We start from the raw sequence: 19,244 nt of genomic DNA, 5'->3' as shown, positions 1-19,244 counted from the left end.
TTCTATTATGCCTCTCTTTAAAAACCCTAGGTTTACCAGATTGGTAAAAATGTCTTAAAATAAAACAGATTCCAAAACATTACCAGTTGTCCAATAATATTTTTATTACAAAATATTCAGCAAAATACTCAAGTCTACTTATTTATAGTGCAGATGCAATGGTGATTATTTATTTAGATCCATTTAATGAAAGAATTACTTCAATAGAAAGTATGAAAAGGTTTCACCTTGCATTAAAGAACCAGTAATAATACAAACTGTTCTGGTTGAGCTGGTGATCAGTTCTGTGTGAACTGTTGCATGATAACAGCACAAAGACCAATCACCTGTAGGAACTCGTCAGCCCCATCTGCCAAACACTTGTCAACTTCCTGGAAAAAACATAATAGCTAATTGAAGATGTGGATCTAGGATTTGAAGTAATTTTAGTAGCTGTGGTGGAGGGAAAGTCCCTACCCCATTTTTTCCATCTCTATAAAACTTACCCCAAAGCAGGGACTGATTAATTCTCAACAGTTGCAGCTCTGGGTGGTGGAGTAATTCTTATATTTTACATGTGTGGCCTGTCTAGTTATTAAGCAGGCTACAAAGATAGAACTCAGCACTCACTGAACACAAGTGATTTTTGAGCAATGTGATGAAAACAACCAGAAGCAAAATTTGCACTTACTGCGAGCTTTTCTGTGATTGCCGACTTCTGCTTGTCATTCAAGTCCTCCTTATCAATGATGATATCGTGAAGCTGGTTGATTAGCTGTGTCGCTGCATGACCTTCATTGATCATGTTCTGAACAGCAAAAACAGTTTAGCACAGAAAACAAGCAACACCAACAAACAGCAGACATTAACAGTACCTAAAGTGTGAGCCTAGACCACGTTGTCAAAAATCTTCCATGAGACTGGCATCAGAACTGAACTTAATTTGGTGTAACATCCATAAATCCTAAGGATGGAGATTAGAACTAAACCATGGCTCTAACTGCACACTGTTAGTCACGTTGATCTAATTAACAGACCTGACTAAATGACACGGGAGGCATTATCTGCAGTAGATATACGTGACTAGTTGCAAAAGGAGGCTATTTTTTTGGTTGACATCATTTCAAGTTGGGAGAAGTCCACAGGCAAAACACTTCAGGACATCTTTCGGACAATACTGAGGTCTTTATTGGTGTATGTTTCTTTGTTATACTCTAAAGACTAAACAAAGCAAAACTTTACCTTTACAACGGTTTCCAGTTTTTCAAATGAGCTACTGTAGCATGCAGCTATGAGGCCATCAATCATCTCAGCTGAAATCACCTGGGATAGAAAATGGAAACTTGCATTAAAATTTCAGAACGAATAACAGGCTCAATAACAAGATCATTGAGCTGTAGATCTCACGCAGCAAGTGGTGCATGAGATCTTGCATTGCAAATAAGCCATACTGTGACCAAGTATTAAACCAGATAAATCAGTGATGATACTTTAGTTCCTAGGTTTGTTTATCATACTAGCACAATCTCACATTGATATTGTCAATTCATTGCTTCAGTAATATCTTTCGTGCATTCCCTCAAACGACTAATACATCACCCTGGTGATACAGCTCAAAATGTTGTTCACAGTATCATTATTGATGCTGATAACTACAGAAAATGAACAAACACTGCAGAAATGTTTGCCAATGTAGGGTCATGTGAACTCCTGCCAAAGCACATACACATACATCCTTTATTCACTGCACAAAGGCCACAACCGATGACACTAACTGAATCTGACTGAATGAAATAGACATAAGCTGGACACCTTTGCAGACAGCATCTACCCAATCATGCATGAACACACGAGTCCATCTGATTTGCAATGCTTCATTTCAACATCGGATGTCAGCTTTATTTAAAACACAGAGCAAGCAGTTGTGGGACATTACGCAGAGTGAAACCTCGAGTTAAAACAGCAAAAAGGGTGAGGCAGCTCTGCGGGGGGCTCAGAGCATCAGAACCAATCAAACCCCCCTTTCCGATCATTTCTAAATGTAGATTTGTGGTTCACAAGATGAGTTTAGAGCATTTCAACTTTGTTCGTCATCGGAGCACCGAAAATCTACCAAATAACTGATCGCTCCTGATAGGTGCAAACAGAAAAAGCATTCTCCTACCCCAGCAATTTCAGTAATGACTTTCCCTGTGATGCTGTTTCCTCCCATAAGTCGCACTGAACACTGCAGGTACGTTATTGCCTTCCTCAGGTCTCCTTCCGAAACATTCACAAGAGTAGAGATTGCCTAGAGAGAGCCAGAGAAACATGATTAATCCCCACGCATTCTTCATCTTAAAACCAGAAATGATTAATATTAAATCCTGGGCCCATTATCATAGCTTATCACAACCACCTACCTCATCAGTGTATGTTACATTCTCCTTCTCACAGATGTCCAGCAACCTGCGTTCTTGTACACTATCCGCCAAAGGTTTAAAACGGAATTTAGAACATCGAGAGGTCAGCGGTTCAATTATCCTGAAAGACAGAAAGTGAAAGTTAGTGCTACCCGATCCCTCCCCCCACACAGTCTTGAGGTTTGAGTTTTCCATTGAAGCAAAACACATTTCATGACCCAAGCACACTAGAAAATGAAGAGTCAAGGAAAGTATTAACATGGGACTGTCATACTTTTGGAGGGACTGTCACTTAGATGGGTAATGATAAGAAATAGATTCAAGATGGAACCCATATATATCTCCCAGGAGAGGCAGCTGGATAGTGATCAAGAGTGCCCTAGACAATGTTCTGCTCTCTGAAACTACGGCCCATTGTAACCCATTCATACTGCTGCCTCAGCTGAAATCAACAACTCATTTCTGATTTGCAGAATTGAACTTCAGTTGTGTTTTTGGATAAACTTGCTGAGCTACCACATGAGCCAGTATTTTACTATTAACCTCAAGGGACTCTTCTGAAGACCCACTTAAAGAAAATAGAAAAAACAGAAAGCAATGCTGCACACATGTATTCTAATAACAATCCTTGTATTTGACAACAACAACTTGCACTTATATAGTGCCCTCCACGTGGGCAGCACCTCAGAACGCTTAACACCAGCGGTACCTGACCATAACCACGGTCGAAGGAAAGGGAGGTTTTCAGACGTGACTTGAAAAAGGGGAGAGGGGGCAAGGGGGAGGTATTGAGGGAGTGTTCCAGAACCTTGGGGTGTAGTGGCTGAAGCTCAACCTCCAATGGTAGAGCGGGGGTGCGAAGGACAAGCAGGAGGCCAGTGCCAGTTGAGCAGTGGTGCCGGGTGATGGTTTGGGGAGTGAGGAGGTCGGAGAGATAGGGAGGTGCCTTGGAGTGAATGGATTTGAATACAAGTGTGAAGATCTTGAAGTCGATCCGTTCGGTGATGAGGAGCCAGTGGAGCCTGGCCAGACCTAGTGAGATGGGGGAAACGAGGTTTGGTTCGGGTAAGTATGCTGCCAGCAGAGTTCTGAATGGAAATCTGACATAGCATGTTGGCAGGTCGTCGAGATGTCTCAAAGTAGTTCACAAGATTTTACCGTGGAGTATAGCGAGTGTGTATATTGTAGACAAACACAGTAGTTAATTTGGACACAGCAATGTCCCACCAAGTGAATAACCAATTTTATCTAGGGGACAACCCCCTTTCCAGATAGTGCATGGGATCTTTAAGATCCACCTGCAGTATTCAGAGCATATAACGTGAAGAGGCACTGTTTTCCCACCTACTGATATAGTTGCAGATGAGGCAGAAGCGAGTGGTTCTGGACTCTTTCTCCATGGTGCGCCGGAGGGCAGCCTGAGCAGCATTTGTCATGGAGTCCGCTTCGTCCAGGATGATTATTTTAAATGGTGGAGCAGTTTTTCCACTGGGTGAAAAACAAAGATGAAAAAGCGTTCAAATTGGATGAGAAAAGCTTCCAATGTCACCATTCAGGATATGTTAAGAAAAAATCTGCCCACTAACTGCTTTTAGTTTTGCAGAAAATGGCGACTCACTCTGATCGAGTCCCAGCCACAGTCAGCTGGGCAAAGTTCTTCACCTTTTCTCTTACAACCTGGATGCCGCGTTCATCAGAGGCGTTCAGCTCCAGAATTCGCTGCCGGTACAACTCAGGCCTGCAGGTGTCAATCAGGCGGGTTTAACGTTAGCACACATGCTCAAAGTGAAAGGCTCCATCATATTACACGAGTCTGAACATTCTCAGTACTTTGGGAAATCAAGGTTTCTCTCACTCGTCTGGATTATTCCTTACCTGTCAAGGAGTTGCCAAAGCCATTAGAATGGTCACACATAAAATTTTAGGTGAATTGGATGAGGGGATAGGACTGAAACACTAGACAAAAATTCACTGGCCTGCCCTTTTCCATAATAGTGCCATTAGCGGTCAGGCCTTGTCTTTCTGTCCCCACCCTTTAGAACTCCATTCTAGTCCATTCCCTGCGCTCTCCCTTGCCTCCTTTCAAGGGCTGTCTCAAGACCCTCCGCATCAACCAGTATTTGATAACATTCTTACCCCCACCCTTCCTGATCCCCGACGTGAAAGGCACTATATAAATGTAATTTGTTGTTGCCACAGAAGCTTTAACGTCCACCTGAAAATAAGTGAAATCCATCCAGCTTTATGTGAACCGTTTTTCTTCTAGTCATTCCAGGAATGTAAAATTCCACATCATCTTACCCAAAAAGCTCCCGTGCTGCAGCCAATATTGTGGAGGTCTTTCCTGTTCCGGGAGGACCATAAAACAGCAAGTTGGGAAGCTGCAACAAACCACAAAATAACGCTGGAAGTGATTACGGAAATGCTTACAGGCAAACTTGGCATTCCAGTGTGCTTCAACATCCTTTCACCTATGGAATCTGCATCTCAGTATAGCACTTGATTCCAAACCGGGGAGAGAGAGGGGAGGTAACCGGAGGCACAGTCAATCAGCAGTTGTAGATTCATAGAAAGTCCAGCTCACAAACCGACTATCTGGCCCATCCAGTCCAGCTGGTATTTAAACTCCACACAAATTGCCAATCCTCGATCCTATCCCTAATCCCACATCCCTCAACTTTATTCTTTAATTTTAACCATGTATCCAGTCTTTTTTCTGAAACGATGGTTATTAATTTATTCCATGAAAAGCTTATTGTAATCTCAGCACAGCTACTAATGGACACATGTCAACAGCATGAAATTGCTCACAAGTGGCACAAATGGGGAAACTCAAGACAATATCTGATCCTGAGTGCAACAAGATGTGGAGGACTACTTTTTCCCCCATATGTTGGTTATTGACATTTTCAACCTGTAAATGCATTAAATATGCAGTGCAAATAGAATCATCACGGGATTAGCTGAACAGAGGTCTGTGAACCTTTTCTTCATATCAGACAATCCATATTCGAGGAATTTCTAAATTTATACCTCACTTAGACCCCTATCCCATGTCAACGTCAGGCACTCACAATTCAGGAATAGCAAAGCTATAAGGAGCTTTGTGATATAAACTTGTATGGATTAAAAAGGTCAGCCATTTCAGTTAAACAATCCTTAGAATTTAAGAGGCCTCTTCAACAGTCAAGGCAGTTTGACCATTTTTGTAGAGCAATAGGAAGGTGAATAATCTGGGATGGGTGGTGCTGAACTGGAAATAATCAGTTCTGCTGATTTGTCTCATTTGTGATACTTACATCAGCTCCTTGCAGCGATTTTTTCAGCACAGACACAACTTCCTCTTGAAACGCAACATCATCCATACATTTCGGCCGACTGCAAACAAAAGTAAAAAAATTACCTACAAGACGGGCCTTGTTGGACACATCAGTTCAAGAGTGCACATGGTGTTGTACAAGTAACAGCTCCAAACTAATCTTACTAATCTCACCAGTCCTGACACAGTTGACAAGAACACAGCAAAAGATAGCAACTGAATAGGACTATTTGTCAATGCATCACCAGCCTGTGTCACCTTTTCACAGAAGAGACCACTTTAGATTAAGATAAGTTTACCAGATACTGCGGAATGCAACCTAGCCAGGTGTCAGCCTCTCTGGCATCTGAGTCAGAAGATTGTGGGTTCAAGCCTCACGTTGGGATGTTGAACAGTGCAGTGCTGGAAGTGTGCTACATTTTTGGAGTTGCCGTACTTCAACAAGGAGATGTTAAACCTGAAGCCTATGTTAAAGATCCCACAGCACTTCTCAAAAAGAAAAAGGTGTTTCTCCTTGTGTCCTGGCCAACAATCATCCAAATAAAATTGATCACTCACTTCATGGCTTTTTGTGGGACATTGCTGTGCGCAAATCAATTGCCACATTCATCTACAAATACACAGTCACTACACTTTACAGTAAAATCCTGCAAAACACTTTAAGACACCTCCAGTACACGATAAGGAGCATTATCAAACGCAAGGATTATTATATTATTATAGAGAACCAAACATACAGGGATCTGTACTGCATATAATTTTTTAAAAAACGGATAAGTTTCTCTTTCTCATCCCTTTTCTCCTCTCCCAAAGACATCTGTGGTACAGTTCCATAAAACAAGTCAATTGAGTTCCTGTCTGCTTGCTCAGATGGATGTTAAAGATCATTTGAGACTGCTCGAAAAGAGAAGGAAGCCTCTCCCAGCGTCTGGCCAACATACCTCCAGATTAATTGGTTGTTCACTTCATGGCTGTTTGTAGGATATTGCTGTATGCAAATTAGTAAGAGCGTTTGCAGATAAACAAAGGCAACACACTTGACAACACTGTGAAACATTTCTGTATCATAAGCACTATATCAAATGTAAGGATTATCATACTGTATATGCTTTAGTGTTATATCAGAAAGTGTCTTTACCAATTAGGCCATTGGAGGGTACTGAAGGAACAAGATATGAACCTTCAATTATAATAATCCTTCCTTTTTTGATATAGCGCTTCATCACATTGTTGAGATGTCTTAAATGTACTGTAAAGTGAATTGACTGTGTACTTTATGGGGGAAACATGGCAGCCAATTGTGCACAGCAGTGTCCCACAAATAGTTGTGGATTGATTAATTGATTAATGTCTTTTGGACATTACTATCTACAAAATGATTTGAACAATTGGGAGCGGCAGCATTTAGCAGTCTTCACACTTCATAGATCCTTACTATTTCTCCACCCATGGCATTGACTTTTGTTTCTTGCTTTCTCCGCTGCTCCCAGCTGCCTTTTCTTTTGCCGGTTTGATGCTGGTGGCTCCTGCTCCCTTCAGAAAAGCTTGCATTTTTCACCTTTTAAACACAACAATAAAGTTAAACCACAGAGGAGCATCTTGAAAGGGCCGAACGTGGCTCCCATGAGTTTAACCAGCTATATCCGCGCACTGTCTGACCGATGTCCCAAAACTACCCTTTGGGTAGGGCTTTGGCTCGCAGGGTTAAGAGGTGCCGAATGGAAAGTTTCCCCGCTCCTATTGACTGGTCTGCACTTCCAGGGTTGTGCTGATGAGCCAGACAGGCTGGTGTGGAGTATTGCAGACCTGCCGGGCTGCAGAACCGGACGACCAAGACAATAACAATAACAATAATCTTTGCATTTGACGCGGCGCCTTAACACGTCTCCGAGACGGCTCAAAGCGCTTCACAGAATATACCGTAAAGTGTGTCCGACTGTACCTTTGTGGGCGAAACGAGACAATCACCGAGGAGCGGCTCGGCCGCGAAGTTTGACTACCAAAGCGCTCCACCCCTCGGCCAGTTCAGCTCCAAGGAAACCCTGCATACCCTACCCGTCCCCCACCCCCACCCCCCCCCCTGACAAGCTGACAGTCACTAGTTGGTCCTTTGACATCAACACAGCACAGGTTGGAGGCCTCACTGTCAGGAACCAGGACACTGTCGGGATGGGATGGAGACCCCAGGACTCCATTGTGAGCGAAGCTACAAACTCGCTCCTCGGGCGGCGGCCTCTCGGCCCCGGGGTGTGGGGGAGGGGGTGGGGGGGGAGAGGGGAGGGAGGGGGTGGGGGGGAGAGGGGGTGTGTGTGTGTGTGGGGGGGGGGGGGGGGGGGGAATGAGGGGAGGGTGAGCGGTCGATACTCACGCGACGTATCGGCCGACCCCACCGAAACTTCGGGACGCAACCGAACCACAGCCTCCTGTCCCCGTCTCCCGCTCTCTCTCTCTCTCTCCCGGCGGCCGCCTGGCCCTGTGTCCGGCTCCACACCCCCCGGGTCCCGGCCGCCAGACTCCCGGCCTCTCCTCTGTTGGAATTCCCGCCACTCAGCCCAGTTGGGTCACGAGTTTCCGGTCCGGCGCCAAAGTTTCCGGGTGCTGCACCGGCTCTGACCTCAGGTTCCGCCCCCACTGTGTGTGTGTGTGTGAGAGGGGTTTCTGTCTCTCTTTATTCCAATAAATCCTATTTCCCAATAAATCTAAAACTGGCCCAGAAAGATGACGCTCGTCTTCTCCCTCTTCCCGCCCCCCCCCAAAAAAAATAAATAAATAATAATAATAATAAATTGGGTCGCTCGAGCCCCTGCCGTTCGCCGGACGGACACTGCTGTCCACCATTGGCCGCCACCTTCGGCTCACAAAATAGTAATCAATTGGACTTTTACAGTCTATTTTGTGAAGCGCTTTAAAGACGTGATAAGGCGCTGTATCGAACGCAAGGGTTATTGTTATGGTTGGGATTTTTTTTTTGGGGGGGGGGGTGGCTGACGTGTGTGTGTTTGCGTGGTGTCAGCGCCTCGGGACGTCCTCCCGACGTGAAAGGCGCTCTATAAATGGAGTCTTGTTGTTGTTGTTGTTGGTGGTGGTGGTGGTGGTGGGTGGGGGGAGAACCAGTTGCAGAGCCTATCGAACAGGTTTGAAGGATACGAACAAATGGATCTGAAAGGCCTCCTCGGTCCGCCTGTCTTGCGGCCGAGTTGGCAATACTGTACTGCACTGCACTGCACTGCACTGCCGGCCGGAGATCGGAAAGGTACCAGTTTCCACTCTTGGTCCGTAACTGATCTCAACCAAAGGCTGCGTTCTTTTTTTTTTTGGCCACAATCGGCCCTGGTACCCTCCTCGTCTGTATGGCTATTTTCACACTGAAGTATGTATTGTTCTTACCAACCGCACCATTATCGAGAGCGGAGATTACATTTTCGACTTTGCTCTTTGCAAACCAACACTTCGTCGGGTTACGGCAATAAAAAAGCAATGATTCGAAGGTGCAAAAGTTACATTTTAATACCATGATCTGCTAATACAGCTACAGTTCCCGGAGACAGGTATAGCATTACTTTCCGCTCAAACTTCAAATGGCTGAGCAAACACCATTATACAGTCAACCATGTTTCTCTCCGACACCGTTTACATTTATGGAATACTGTGCAATGTGTCAAGAGTCCAATATTCTTCTCCCCCTCAGTTATAACAGAACTTGTGCTGCCCATTGCACCCATTTCAGTAGAGATTACAAAAATAAGCAAATACAAAATTACTTTTCAAACATTTAAAACTCATGAGGTTCAGACAGCGCATATCTGATACTTTGTTTACAAACAGCTTTTTTTTAAAAAAAGNAAAAAAAGAATAGTTTACACATATATTTCCATTTCAGTTCCGGTGACACCAACAATATAGATGTTGTTTAAGAAGGTAAAAGGGGATTTCAGTGGACTTGTGCGAAGATTACATACATCATTGCATCCATTTTGGGTTGTTTTTCTGTCATTTCAAATGTTTCTTCAAGGTAGCTTTGCATACGCATTGGCACACTTTCCAAGGATTTTACTGCACTTCAGTCTCCTTAGTAGACCAGTGTCTACTTAAACAGGTCGTTAATGGAGACAAAACCTTTATACCTTTGTTATCCAGTGTCAACACAGGTGTAGCACATCTGATTTCCATATCTCAAGCTTACTCTATATTGCCTCAGCAACTCTTACCTATATCCCCGTTTGTCTGTCCCCGTGGCTGCTAAATAAGTGCCAAAATGACAGACACTTTGCATTCTCAGCCGGGCTCACACTGCACCCATTTTATTACAAGTGAGAACCAAAAGTGTGGGCTTAACGCAAGCCCTCTGGGTGAAATAGACTGTGGCTTTCAGCATCACACTTCCAGTGTAACTGCAGTAAACCTACCTGCAGTAAACCTACCAATCCTCACTGACTGAGATGTGTTTTGCATTGTTCCATCCGCTCAGTTACCTTAATAACTACATGTAGATTATAAAGTACCTGTAATGCGTAATGAAAATAGCAAAAGTTAACTATTCTACACTACCCTAATAAATGGGTCCATGTTTTTTGCATATCAAATGTGTGCAAGAACAAAAGCGATCACAGCATAATGAGATAAACTGGTTTCCTTAAGGTTTAACAGACTATTCTATCACAATACAGTTATTGACACAACTAGTTCCACATATCTAATTGTATTGGTATATATTACAGTGAAATACTGTGAGCTCAATCAGCAAACTAGCCTGACACCATCAAAATTAATTCTAGTCAGGCTTTCCCAGTGGGTAGAGATGCTGCCTAGCGTGCGTTGGGACTCCACAGAACCCCAAAATATCAGGTTTTATCCCAGCTCGGTGCAAAATCAATGGATTTGAGCCTGGGTGCTACAAATGGCCTCAGGTTCATAGAGTCAGGAGGGGCAGGGAGAAAAAGGACAGAAAAAAAATCAGACAGGCTTCAGCCAGTGACTCCTGCTGAAAAATGTGGATTTTGAGTGAAAACAAGATTGAGCTTGGCCGTGCTAAACTCCCTCCACTTCCCCGAGGCAAATATCCCAGACATATCATCAAGACCACTCACTTGGGCAAGGCATATCGGGGCTGTTGGAACCTCTGTATCAGTGTCCTAGCAGGAGTTGGTTTATAATCAAATATGATCAAATAAATGTGACTGACCATCAGTTAACTCCATTCTCAAATGCAAACATTTTTCCTCGAACCCTACTACACCTATCAAATACATTCCAGAGCCTACCCTTTTACTTCATCATTTTAAATCATTACAGGATTTGTTTTTCAAATGCACCCAATTTTTTTCCTCATATTCCTTTTTCCTGCCAGTGGGATACAGTGCATTCCAGGACCTTGCCCACACGCCTTTTTCATGCTTGTGCCTTGACAGTGAGGGTCTACAGTGCAGGAAGTATCACAGTTGAGCCCAATCCTGGCCTCACACACACACAGACATGCTATCTAGTTGAGTTCCAAGGGAACCCCCACTCTCATCTGATTTCACTGCCAGCCTGGATAGTCTGCGCAGGTCAAAGTGAGTCATCGGCAAAGTAATTTTATTATTAATAATAATCCTTGAATTTAATAACGGTAATAACGCCTTAGCTTGTCATTGAGACATTCCAAATCGTTTCACAGGATTTTACAGTGAAGTGTAGTGACTGTGTATTTGTAGACTGTAATTCACACCAGACTAAGTGGGTATTTCTTTGTGGCTAAATCTAGTGGGCTGGTGCTGTTCACCCAATGTCAATCCTGATCTGCAGTACACATACAAAGACAAGAAGCTGGCTGCTAAGAAATGTCGTTGAGACAGAAATAAAGAACTGCAGCTATTGATAAGAGTACACTACAACTTAATGTTATTTCCTTCCCGAGGTTATACCCCCCTGAACATGTCTGTGGTACCTGTAATAAGGAATAGTTTAATGTGCACCTCAATGGAAGCACAATCTACTGATCCAACGGAACAGTACAATAAAGCCCCTCTCCTCAAACAGGCCTCTGATTATCAGTCCTTTTCCACCAAAGAGTCAGCCACAAACTCTCCATCTATCCCACTGCCCCCAAACACAAGATCACAATTGCATAATTAAAAAACATTGACAGGAAGCAGCTCCACTCCCCAATCTTTCCCCAGAAGACAGCACACTTTTCGGTTCGTAGCGATATGCATACTGAAACAATCATTTGATTTGTGAGACAAAGATTTGAGAGAAGCCGGTTACTGCTTTGTTCAGTCATTACCAGCGCACTGTACAATACAATCAGCAAAACTGAAACATCCGCCAGTGCTCACACACACCCCTGCGGTTCCCACACCCACCCCGCAGCCCTGGAACAAAAAAAAAACCACCACACCCTACAGGCAAAATCTTGGCCAGGTGGTTGTGAAGTGGACAGAGTTTTGAGGTTTAAACAAGAGTCCTCCTCCACAGGATCATCGTCCAAACCCTAAAAGATCGAGGCGACAAGCTGCCCGCATCACTGAAATGCTACAGACAAAAAGCCCAAGGAAGCGACTTCAATTCTCATATCCCTGATACCACAAGAGGCTGTTTTCCTGCTGGTGTTTGGCGAGGTGCCACATGAGATCAGCGTCGCTGCGGAACCTCAGCATGCACATCTCGCACTTGTAGGGCAGCGCCATGGCGTGGCTGGTGTCTATGTGCGCCCGCAGGCTGCCGATCTGCTCGGTGGAGTAGTCGCAGTACTGGCACAGGTAGATCTCCTGGGAGGAGTGCGAGTTCAAGTGCTTGTGGTACTCGGCCGTGTTGCAGAATCCTTTGCCGCAGTCGTCGCAGACGTAGGGGAAGAAGCGCGCGTGCTCGATGGCCGCGTGGCGGCTCACGTTGACGTACAGCCGGCTCCTGTAGCCGCACGAGCGGCAGACAAAGAAGTTGCGTCGCCGGTCAAAGCCCACCTTGCCCGCGTAGCTCCCCGGGCCGGGCAGCCCCTCCTCCAGGCTGTCGTTCATCTCCATCAGGCTGTGCGCGTGCTCCGCCAGCACGTGGGCATGCAGCTCTGCAGCGTCCTCCGTGCCATGCTCGCAGAACTGGCACAGGTACTGCTCGTCGCCCCCGTGCTGCTGCAGGTGCAGGTGCAGTTCGCTGGTGGTGCAGAAGTGCAGGTCACACTGCTCGCACCAGTACAGGTCCTCCCCGGCCGCAGCCATGCCATCCGCCTGGGCCAGCAGCTCCCCCTCCTCCTGCTCCTCTGCCCCGTGCCCCTGCAGGTGCTCATGCAGCAGGCTGTAGGTGAGGAACTCCTGCTTGCAGACCAGGCAGACATTGGGCTGAACGTCCGGGTGCCTGAGGATCACGTGCTGCTTCAGCTCGAGCGGGTAGCGACTGTTGAAGTCGCAGTGCTCGCAGCAGTACAGCCCATCGCATGACGGTTTGCGCAGAGGCCATTTCTGTCGGCAAAGGGTGCTCGGGCACTGGGGCTTGGCTGGTCTATCTGAAGCTTCGTGCACTGAGCTGTCAGGGGTGCTGTCCTCCCCACACGTCCCAGGGGTCGAGGCCTCTTGCTCGATGGTCTCTGTGTTAAGCTTGCTCTCAGGCTCGGCTACCGGGCTCCACTTCCCAGTCACACACGGTCTCTTGCTACTTCCATCGAAAACAGAGTTGACTGATGCCACAGTCATGCCAAATTCTTGTTTTATTTAATGGGGGGGGGGAAGAAACAAGAAAATTGGTTAAAAAAAGTATTTTAAGAAAATGATCGTGAAATCTTCCCACATTTTATTGTCCCATCTAATTCTCTTCTTGTCACTGACTCATGCGAGTGAACAGTTTATGTTGTATTTCACACCTTTCAACAAATCCTGCTCTATTGGTAAAGACAGACTATGCTTCTTTTGAGCCTTGTTGCCTCCCTGCTGTAAGTAAATTCTACTATGCCCATGGTTATCCATAATGCAAATTTACTTGTTCAGTTGATTGGAAACTGTACCTATCCTATAGCACATCAAACACCAAAAATGCCTCAGCATTGACCAGGTACTCATCCGAGAACACATCCCTGAAGCTTAGCAATACTTGAGACAGAAACTACAAGCGAGCTACTGTTGTACTAATGCTTAACAACTGATATAGCATCTCATCACTCTAACACCTCTCAAAACACTTCACCCAATGAATTACTTTTATGTGTAGTGACTATCATGTACCTACCTAACAGCTAATTTGTACCAGCAACACCTGACAGACGGCAACTAAATGACCAGGAATTTTTAAAATGAATTTTGATGAGGCAGGAATATTGTCTCGAGCACTGGATTATACTCATTCTTCTTTTTAGGGGTAATAATTTCTTAAAAGAAAAATAATAATAAATTGGTCACTCAATCCTTGACTGTTTGTAGGACACTGCTGTGCGCAATTGGCTGCTGAGTTTCGCCCACAAAATATACAGTCAATTCACTTTACAGTATATTCTGTGAAGCCCTTTGAGACATTTCAAAGACTTGATCAGGTGCTATATCAAATGCAAGGATTATTATTATTATAATAGGGCCCATGGACCTTTAATGTTTACCTGAACCGTAAGATGGGACCTGCTTAACATCTCATTAGAACTTATTGCTTTTGTTAACAGAAGCATGACTGATTGCTACACACCTCGTCCATCACTCGAGTTATTCCAGTGCTCAGGAATGCTTCCATCGGACTCTTCAACTGCAGAATCGGAACCTTTAGAGAGAAATATATCCCATTATAAATCCAAGTAGCCTGATCCCACATACTAAATATACTATGTCTCTTTTTGGAGAAGGATAAGCAAGTATTACACCCTGCTTGACAATGTAACGCCCTCATAGAGAATGGTCTGACTTGTGAAGTCTGGGGAATGGAATTATTTAAGATGCGAGACCAAGTACTAATAATTATTGCATTTGATATAAACAAATCACAGGATTCACTGTAAAGTCTTGTGGGTGTGCTTGTAGGAGATTAAGGTGAAGCTCCCTTTAATTAAAAACTTATCCTTGCATTTTATATAGCTCTTTTGACGCCTCAACACGCTTCATGGGATGTACTATATCGTGCAGTGACTGTATATTATGTGGAAGAACAAGGCAGCCAATTGTGCACAGTAATGTCCTACAATCAGCCATGAAGTGAATGACTGATATTTATTTGGGGGCCAGGACCCCGGGAAAAACTCCCTCCCCTTTCCGAATAGTGCCATGGGATCTTTAAGCCCCACTTGAACTGGGGACTAGAGCTCAGTTTGACGACTCATCTGAAGGACGGTACCTCTGAGAATGCAATGCGTCCCCAGCTGAGCTGGAAGTCCAAGCGTGCAGCTTGAATCCACAACCTTCAATAATAATTCAGAGGTGAGAGTGCTACCGACTGAGCCAGGTTGACATTACCTCCACACAATAGGGGTCTGAATTTTTTGGTGTGTCATTTCCTGATCAATGAACTGGGAGAAAGCATCAACACACACCTGGGTCCACGGGTATTAAGGTATCGTATCTCTGAGGCCAAATTTGCCCCCGGCATATTACAGTCCAAATAAAACAACACATGACTAAAACATATCAAGAGACTCATCAGAGACAGAAATACAACCACGACATCCAACAAGTTCTCCAGTAACTAACTGTAACTCCAGTCGCCAGCGTCAGGTCAGGTATTGCGGTGAATTCAGTGCATTAAAAAACAATAATCATACACCGGTGACTCAATCTCTGGACCGTTTGCGGGTCACCTTGCGGTGGGCAACCGGCGGCCGTGGTTCGCGCGCTCCCCCCCCCCCGCACCCCCTCCCCACCTCCACAACCCCGAATGATACAGTCACTTCACTTTTAATGGCGCCGAGGCGCTACCCCGGGCGGAGGGCGCTGCGCTGCAGTGCAAGTCGGCGTCGGTGCCGTCGTTTGCGTCCCGTCCTTGGCGCAGCGCTTTCGAGACGGTCTCCAAGACGCGAGCGATGAGGCTCCGTCTCAAATGCTTATTAATAACAATAATAAATCATCATCATCATCATCATCATCATTATTATTATTATTGTCGTTATGACGTGTCACCGGATTTCGTTGACAACCATATGGGGCCCTTTACAATAGAGACTGTACACGAGGCTCGGATCGGGGCTGCAATACTGCGGGAACCCCCCAACCCCCCCCTCCCCCCCCACCCACCCCACCACCACCACCCCACCACCCCCCCCCCCCCGCCCGGGGTTGGGAAGCACTGGAGGCCGAGGCCGCGGGTGGAGGTTGCACTGGGCCCCGGGTCTGGGCCGCACTGGGGGCAGGGCAGGGCCGGGCGGGGCAGGGCCGGGGAGGGCAGGGAGGGCAGGGCCGGGGGGGCAGGGCCGGGCCGGGCGGGGAGGGCAGGGCCGGGGGGCAGGGCCGGGCAGGGCCGGGCCGGGGGGGCAGGGCAGGGCCGGGCGGGGAGGGCAGGGCCGCGGAGGGCAGGGCAGGGCGGGCAGGGCAGGGCGGGGAGGGCAGGGCAGGGCCGGGCAGTGCCGGGCCGGGGGGCAGGGCAGGGCCGGGGGCAGGGCCGGGCCGGGGGCCGGGGGCAGGGCAGGGCAGGGCGGGGGGCAGGGCAGGGCCGGGGGGGCAGGGCAGGGCCGGGGGGGCAGGGCCGGGGGGCAGGGCAGGGCAGGGCCGGGGGCAGGGCAGGGCAGGGCCGGGGGGAGGGCAGGGCCGGGGCAGGGCCGGGCAGGGCCGGGCAGGGCAGGGCGGGCAGGGCAGGGCAGGGCCGGGGGGCAGGGCAGGGCGGGGCAGGGGGCAGGGCCGGGGGGCCGGGGGGGCAGGGCAGGGCAGGGCCGGGGGGCAGGGCAGGGCAGGGCAGGGCAGGGCCGGGGGGCAGGGCCGGGGGGGCAGGGCCGGGCAGGGCCGGGGAGGGCAGGGCCGGGGGGGCAGGGCCGGGGGGGCAGGGCCGGGGGGGGCCTGGCGGGCAGGGGGGGGGGGGCAGGGCGGGGGGGCAGGGCCGGGGGGGCAGGGCCGGGGCCTGTTACCTGGGTACCGGGAGGGGTTTAAACTTTTGCGTCTCTTCCGTTGGCCGTTTTCGCACATCGTGACCCCCGGGGGGGCGCCGCTTCATCCCCGGGGTCTGACCCCCCACAACGGCGGCCCGACCCACACACACAGACACGGCGCCCCGCCGGCCGGTCAGTCAGTCGGTCAGTCAGTCAGTCGGTCGGTTAGGCCGCGGCTCTCGGCCCTCCGCTCCCACTACAGACGCTCCCTCACCCGCGGCAACGTCACCGCGGCTTCCGGGTCCTCTCAGCCAGAGAGCGTCCGTCAATGGGAGAGGAGAAAAGTCACTGGTGGGGGGGAGGGGATGTGGGGTAAACAACAACAACAACAACAGCAAACAACAACAACCTTGACACGTCTGTGTCTCTCTGTGTGTGTGTGTGTGTGTGTGTGTCTGACCCTGAACCCCCCCCCACCACCAAAAATAAACAAATAAACCAACACTGGGAGTGAACCCAACCGGAAAAACACGTAAACCCTCCGCAGTCACGGAAACCCCCCGCGTTCACGTAAACCCTCCGCAATCACGTAAACCCCCCGCGTTCACGTAAACCCCTCGCGATCACGTAAACCCCCCGCGTTCACGTAAACCCCCCGCGTTCACGTAAACCCCTCGCGTTCACGTAAACCCCTCGCGATCACGTAAACCCCCCGCGTTCACGTAAACCCTCCGCAGTCACGTAAACCCTCCGCGTCACGTAAACCCTCCGCAGTCACGTAAACCCTCCGCGGTCACGTAAACCCTCCGCGGTCACGTAAACACTCCACAGTCACGTAAACCCTCCGCAGTCACGTAAACCCTCCGCGGTCACGTAAACCCTCCGCGGTCACGTAAACACTCCACAGTCACGTAAACCCTCCACAGTCACGTAAACCCACTGTGAACACCGGCAGTGTGGTGTGGCATCAACACTTCACAAGATTTTACGGTTTAGTGTGTGGTCCGTGCGCTTGTGGGGCGTTGTGCGCACCACACGGCAATATTTCACACGCAACCGCGAAGCCAATGAGCAGATTTTATCTGGGAGACTGTCGGCCAGGACACTGGGGCGAGAGAGATAGATACCCCCTTTCCTCCTCGGATAGCGCCGTGAGATCTTGTAGGGCCCATCCAAGTAGGCAATTGGGACCTGGGTTTAACGTCTTATCCAAAGGATGACACCTCCGACATTGCAATGCGCTGCACTGGAATGTGTTTTTGTTAACAATGTTAATTTGATCAAATCTGTGAAACGCTTTGAGGTGATCATCCCTCACCACCGGTGTTATAGCCGTACACGTTATAATTTTACTTGTGGACGCAGGAGGGAGCAAAACTCTAACCTAATAGGATACACTGCAGCCACAGGAGGGAGCATTGCTCTGACTGACCCCTGTTTTTACAGCGGGGTGTTGAGCAATTTTATTGTGTAACAGCTGCGTTCTCTCCATTTATCTTTTTAAAATGAAAGTTTCTCTGTGGGTACTCAACGCTCCAGTGGTTCAGAGATATGTCACGCAGTCTTACACCCAGTCTCATGTCCATTGCTACAATAATAATTCTTGCAATTGATTGCTTTATCAGATCCAAAAGTCTCAAAGTTCCTTGCAGTGCTTTTCTGTAAAGTATACTGTTTCTGGCAATTTGAGCACAGCAATCTGGGGAATTGATGGACTTCAGCTGAAACTCCCTTGTGTTTGTCCGACAGTTCTACGCTCAAATTGGCTGCTGTGCTTGTCAACAAATACGTAATCACTACACTTTTTAGTCAGTGATTTCAAATAATGCCACAGGGTCTTTATCATCCGCCTGAACAGGTTTGATGTTTCATCTGAAGTACCAGGCAACAGATGATTATGTCTCACAAGCACTGCACCCCCAGCACTGCATTAGAATGTCACACATTACAGTCAAACCATTATTATTGCTATTATTAAGTTATGTGCACTGTATTAATAAAAACGCTACAGTTTGAGTGGCTAATTGTTCTTATGAGGTGATTTTTAAGATTTCATTTGTGTTTTTATTGTAATTTTAAGCACACATTTTATTGCAGTGAAAAGAGACAGTTTGACATCGCTTCCAGGGTTAAAACAATTTGACAATGTGAAGCAGGATTATATTTTCTTCCCAAAGACCTCTCTCACAGGAGAGGGATGAGGAGGGCTCTGTGCAACTGGCTTGAATATCTAACACTTTTCTTTTAATGTTTAATAGTGTGAAAAAGCTTAAGTACAACTAATAGACAACTTAATTTGCACAGACTTTAAAAGTTCCCCTGAAAATTGGCTCCAATTTATGTCATAGCCATTGTATTATTTCAACTTTCACATATTTTATATTCTTCCTGACAATCTATGCCTGTTTACTTTGGCCTTAATCTAATGTCCACCACAAATTAAGTCTCAAGGAAACAAATGTTTGCGTGCAATTTTGGTAAGGACTTTAGCACACTTTATGTTTTCGTATTGCACAAAACACATAGTCACTCCGCTTTACTCTATATCCTGTGAAGCCTTTTGAGACATCCTCCTTATGTGAAAGGC

The 19,244-nt window shown here is 47.2% G+C and overlaps 2 protein-coding genes across 4 annotated transcripts; both read right to left on the bottom strand.

Annotated features, from left to right (window-relative positions):
• Window positions 1-84: 84 nt before the first annotated feature.
• On the bottom strand, window positions 85-8,275 carry rfc4 (replication factor C (activator 1) 4). The gene is made up of 11 exons (XM_042339097.1): window positions 8,069-8,275; window positions 7,136-7,258; window positions 5,681-5,759; window positions 4,683-4,762; window positions 4,000-4,119; window positions 3,726-3,869; window positions 2,382-2,502; window positions 2,144-2,269; window positions 1,222-1,302; window positions 671-787; window positions 85-371 (listed from the first exon to the last, which is right to left on the bottom strand). Exons 2-11 carry the CDS (start codon window positions 7,249-7,251, stop codon window positions 279-281), a joined length of 1,077 nt encoding a protein of 358 aa, XP_042195031.1. The 5' UTR covers window positions 7,252-7,258; window positions 8,069-8,275; the 3' UTR covers window positions 85-278.
• A 3,071-nt stretch (window positions 8,276-11,346) lies between these two features.
• On the bottom strand, window positions 11,347-16,964 carry LOC103179824 (zinc finger protein 639). 3 transcript variants are annotated; one of them, XM_042339341.1, is made up of 3 exons: window positions 16,697-16,964; window positions 14,341-14,412; window positions 11,347-13,372 (listed from the first exon to the last, which is right to left on the bottom strand). In XM_042339341.1, the coding sequence occupies exons 1-3, from the start codon at window positions 16,752-16,754 to the stop codon at window positions 12,243-12,245; spliced, it is 1,260 nt and encodes a 419-aa protein (XP_042195275.1). In that variant the 5' UTR covers window positions 16,755-16,964; the 3' UTR covers window positions 11,347-12,242. The 3 variants fall into 3 exon arrangements, with proteins under 3 accessions (XP_042195275.1, XP_042195276.1, XP_042195277.1); XM_042339342.1 differs by lacking the exon at window positions 16,697-16,964 and adding an exon at window positions 15,535-15,614; XM_042339343.1 differs by lacking the exon at window positions 16,697-16,964 and adding an exon at window positions 14,980-15,480.
• Between the last annotated feature and the right edge of the window lie 2,280 nt (window positions 16,965-19,244).

This window comes from Callorhinchus milii, unplaced genomic scaffold (genome assembly GCF_018977255.1).
Source record: "Callorhinchus milii isolate IMCB2004 unplaced genomic scaffold, IMCB_Cmil_1.0 Scaffold11, whole genome shotgun sequence".
NCBI lineage: Eukaryota > Metazoa > Chordata > Chondrichthyes > Chimaeriformes > Callorhinchidae > Callorhinchus > Callorhinchus milii.
This window is presented reverse-complemented; position numbering and strand designations above follow the sequence as displayed.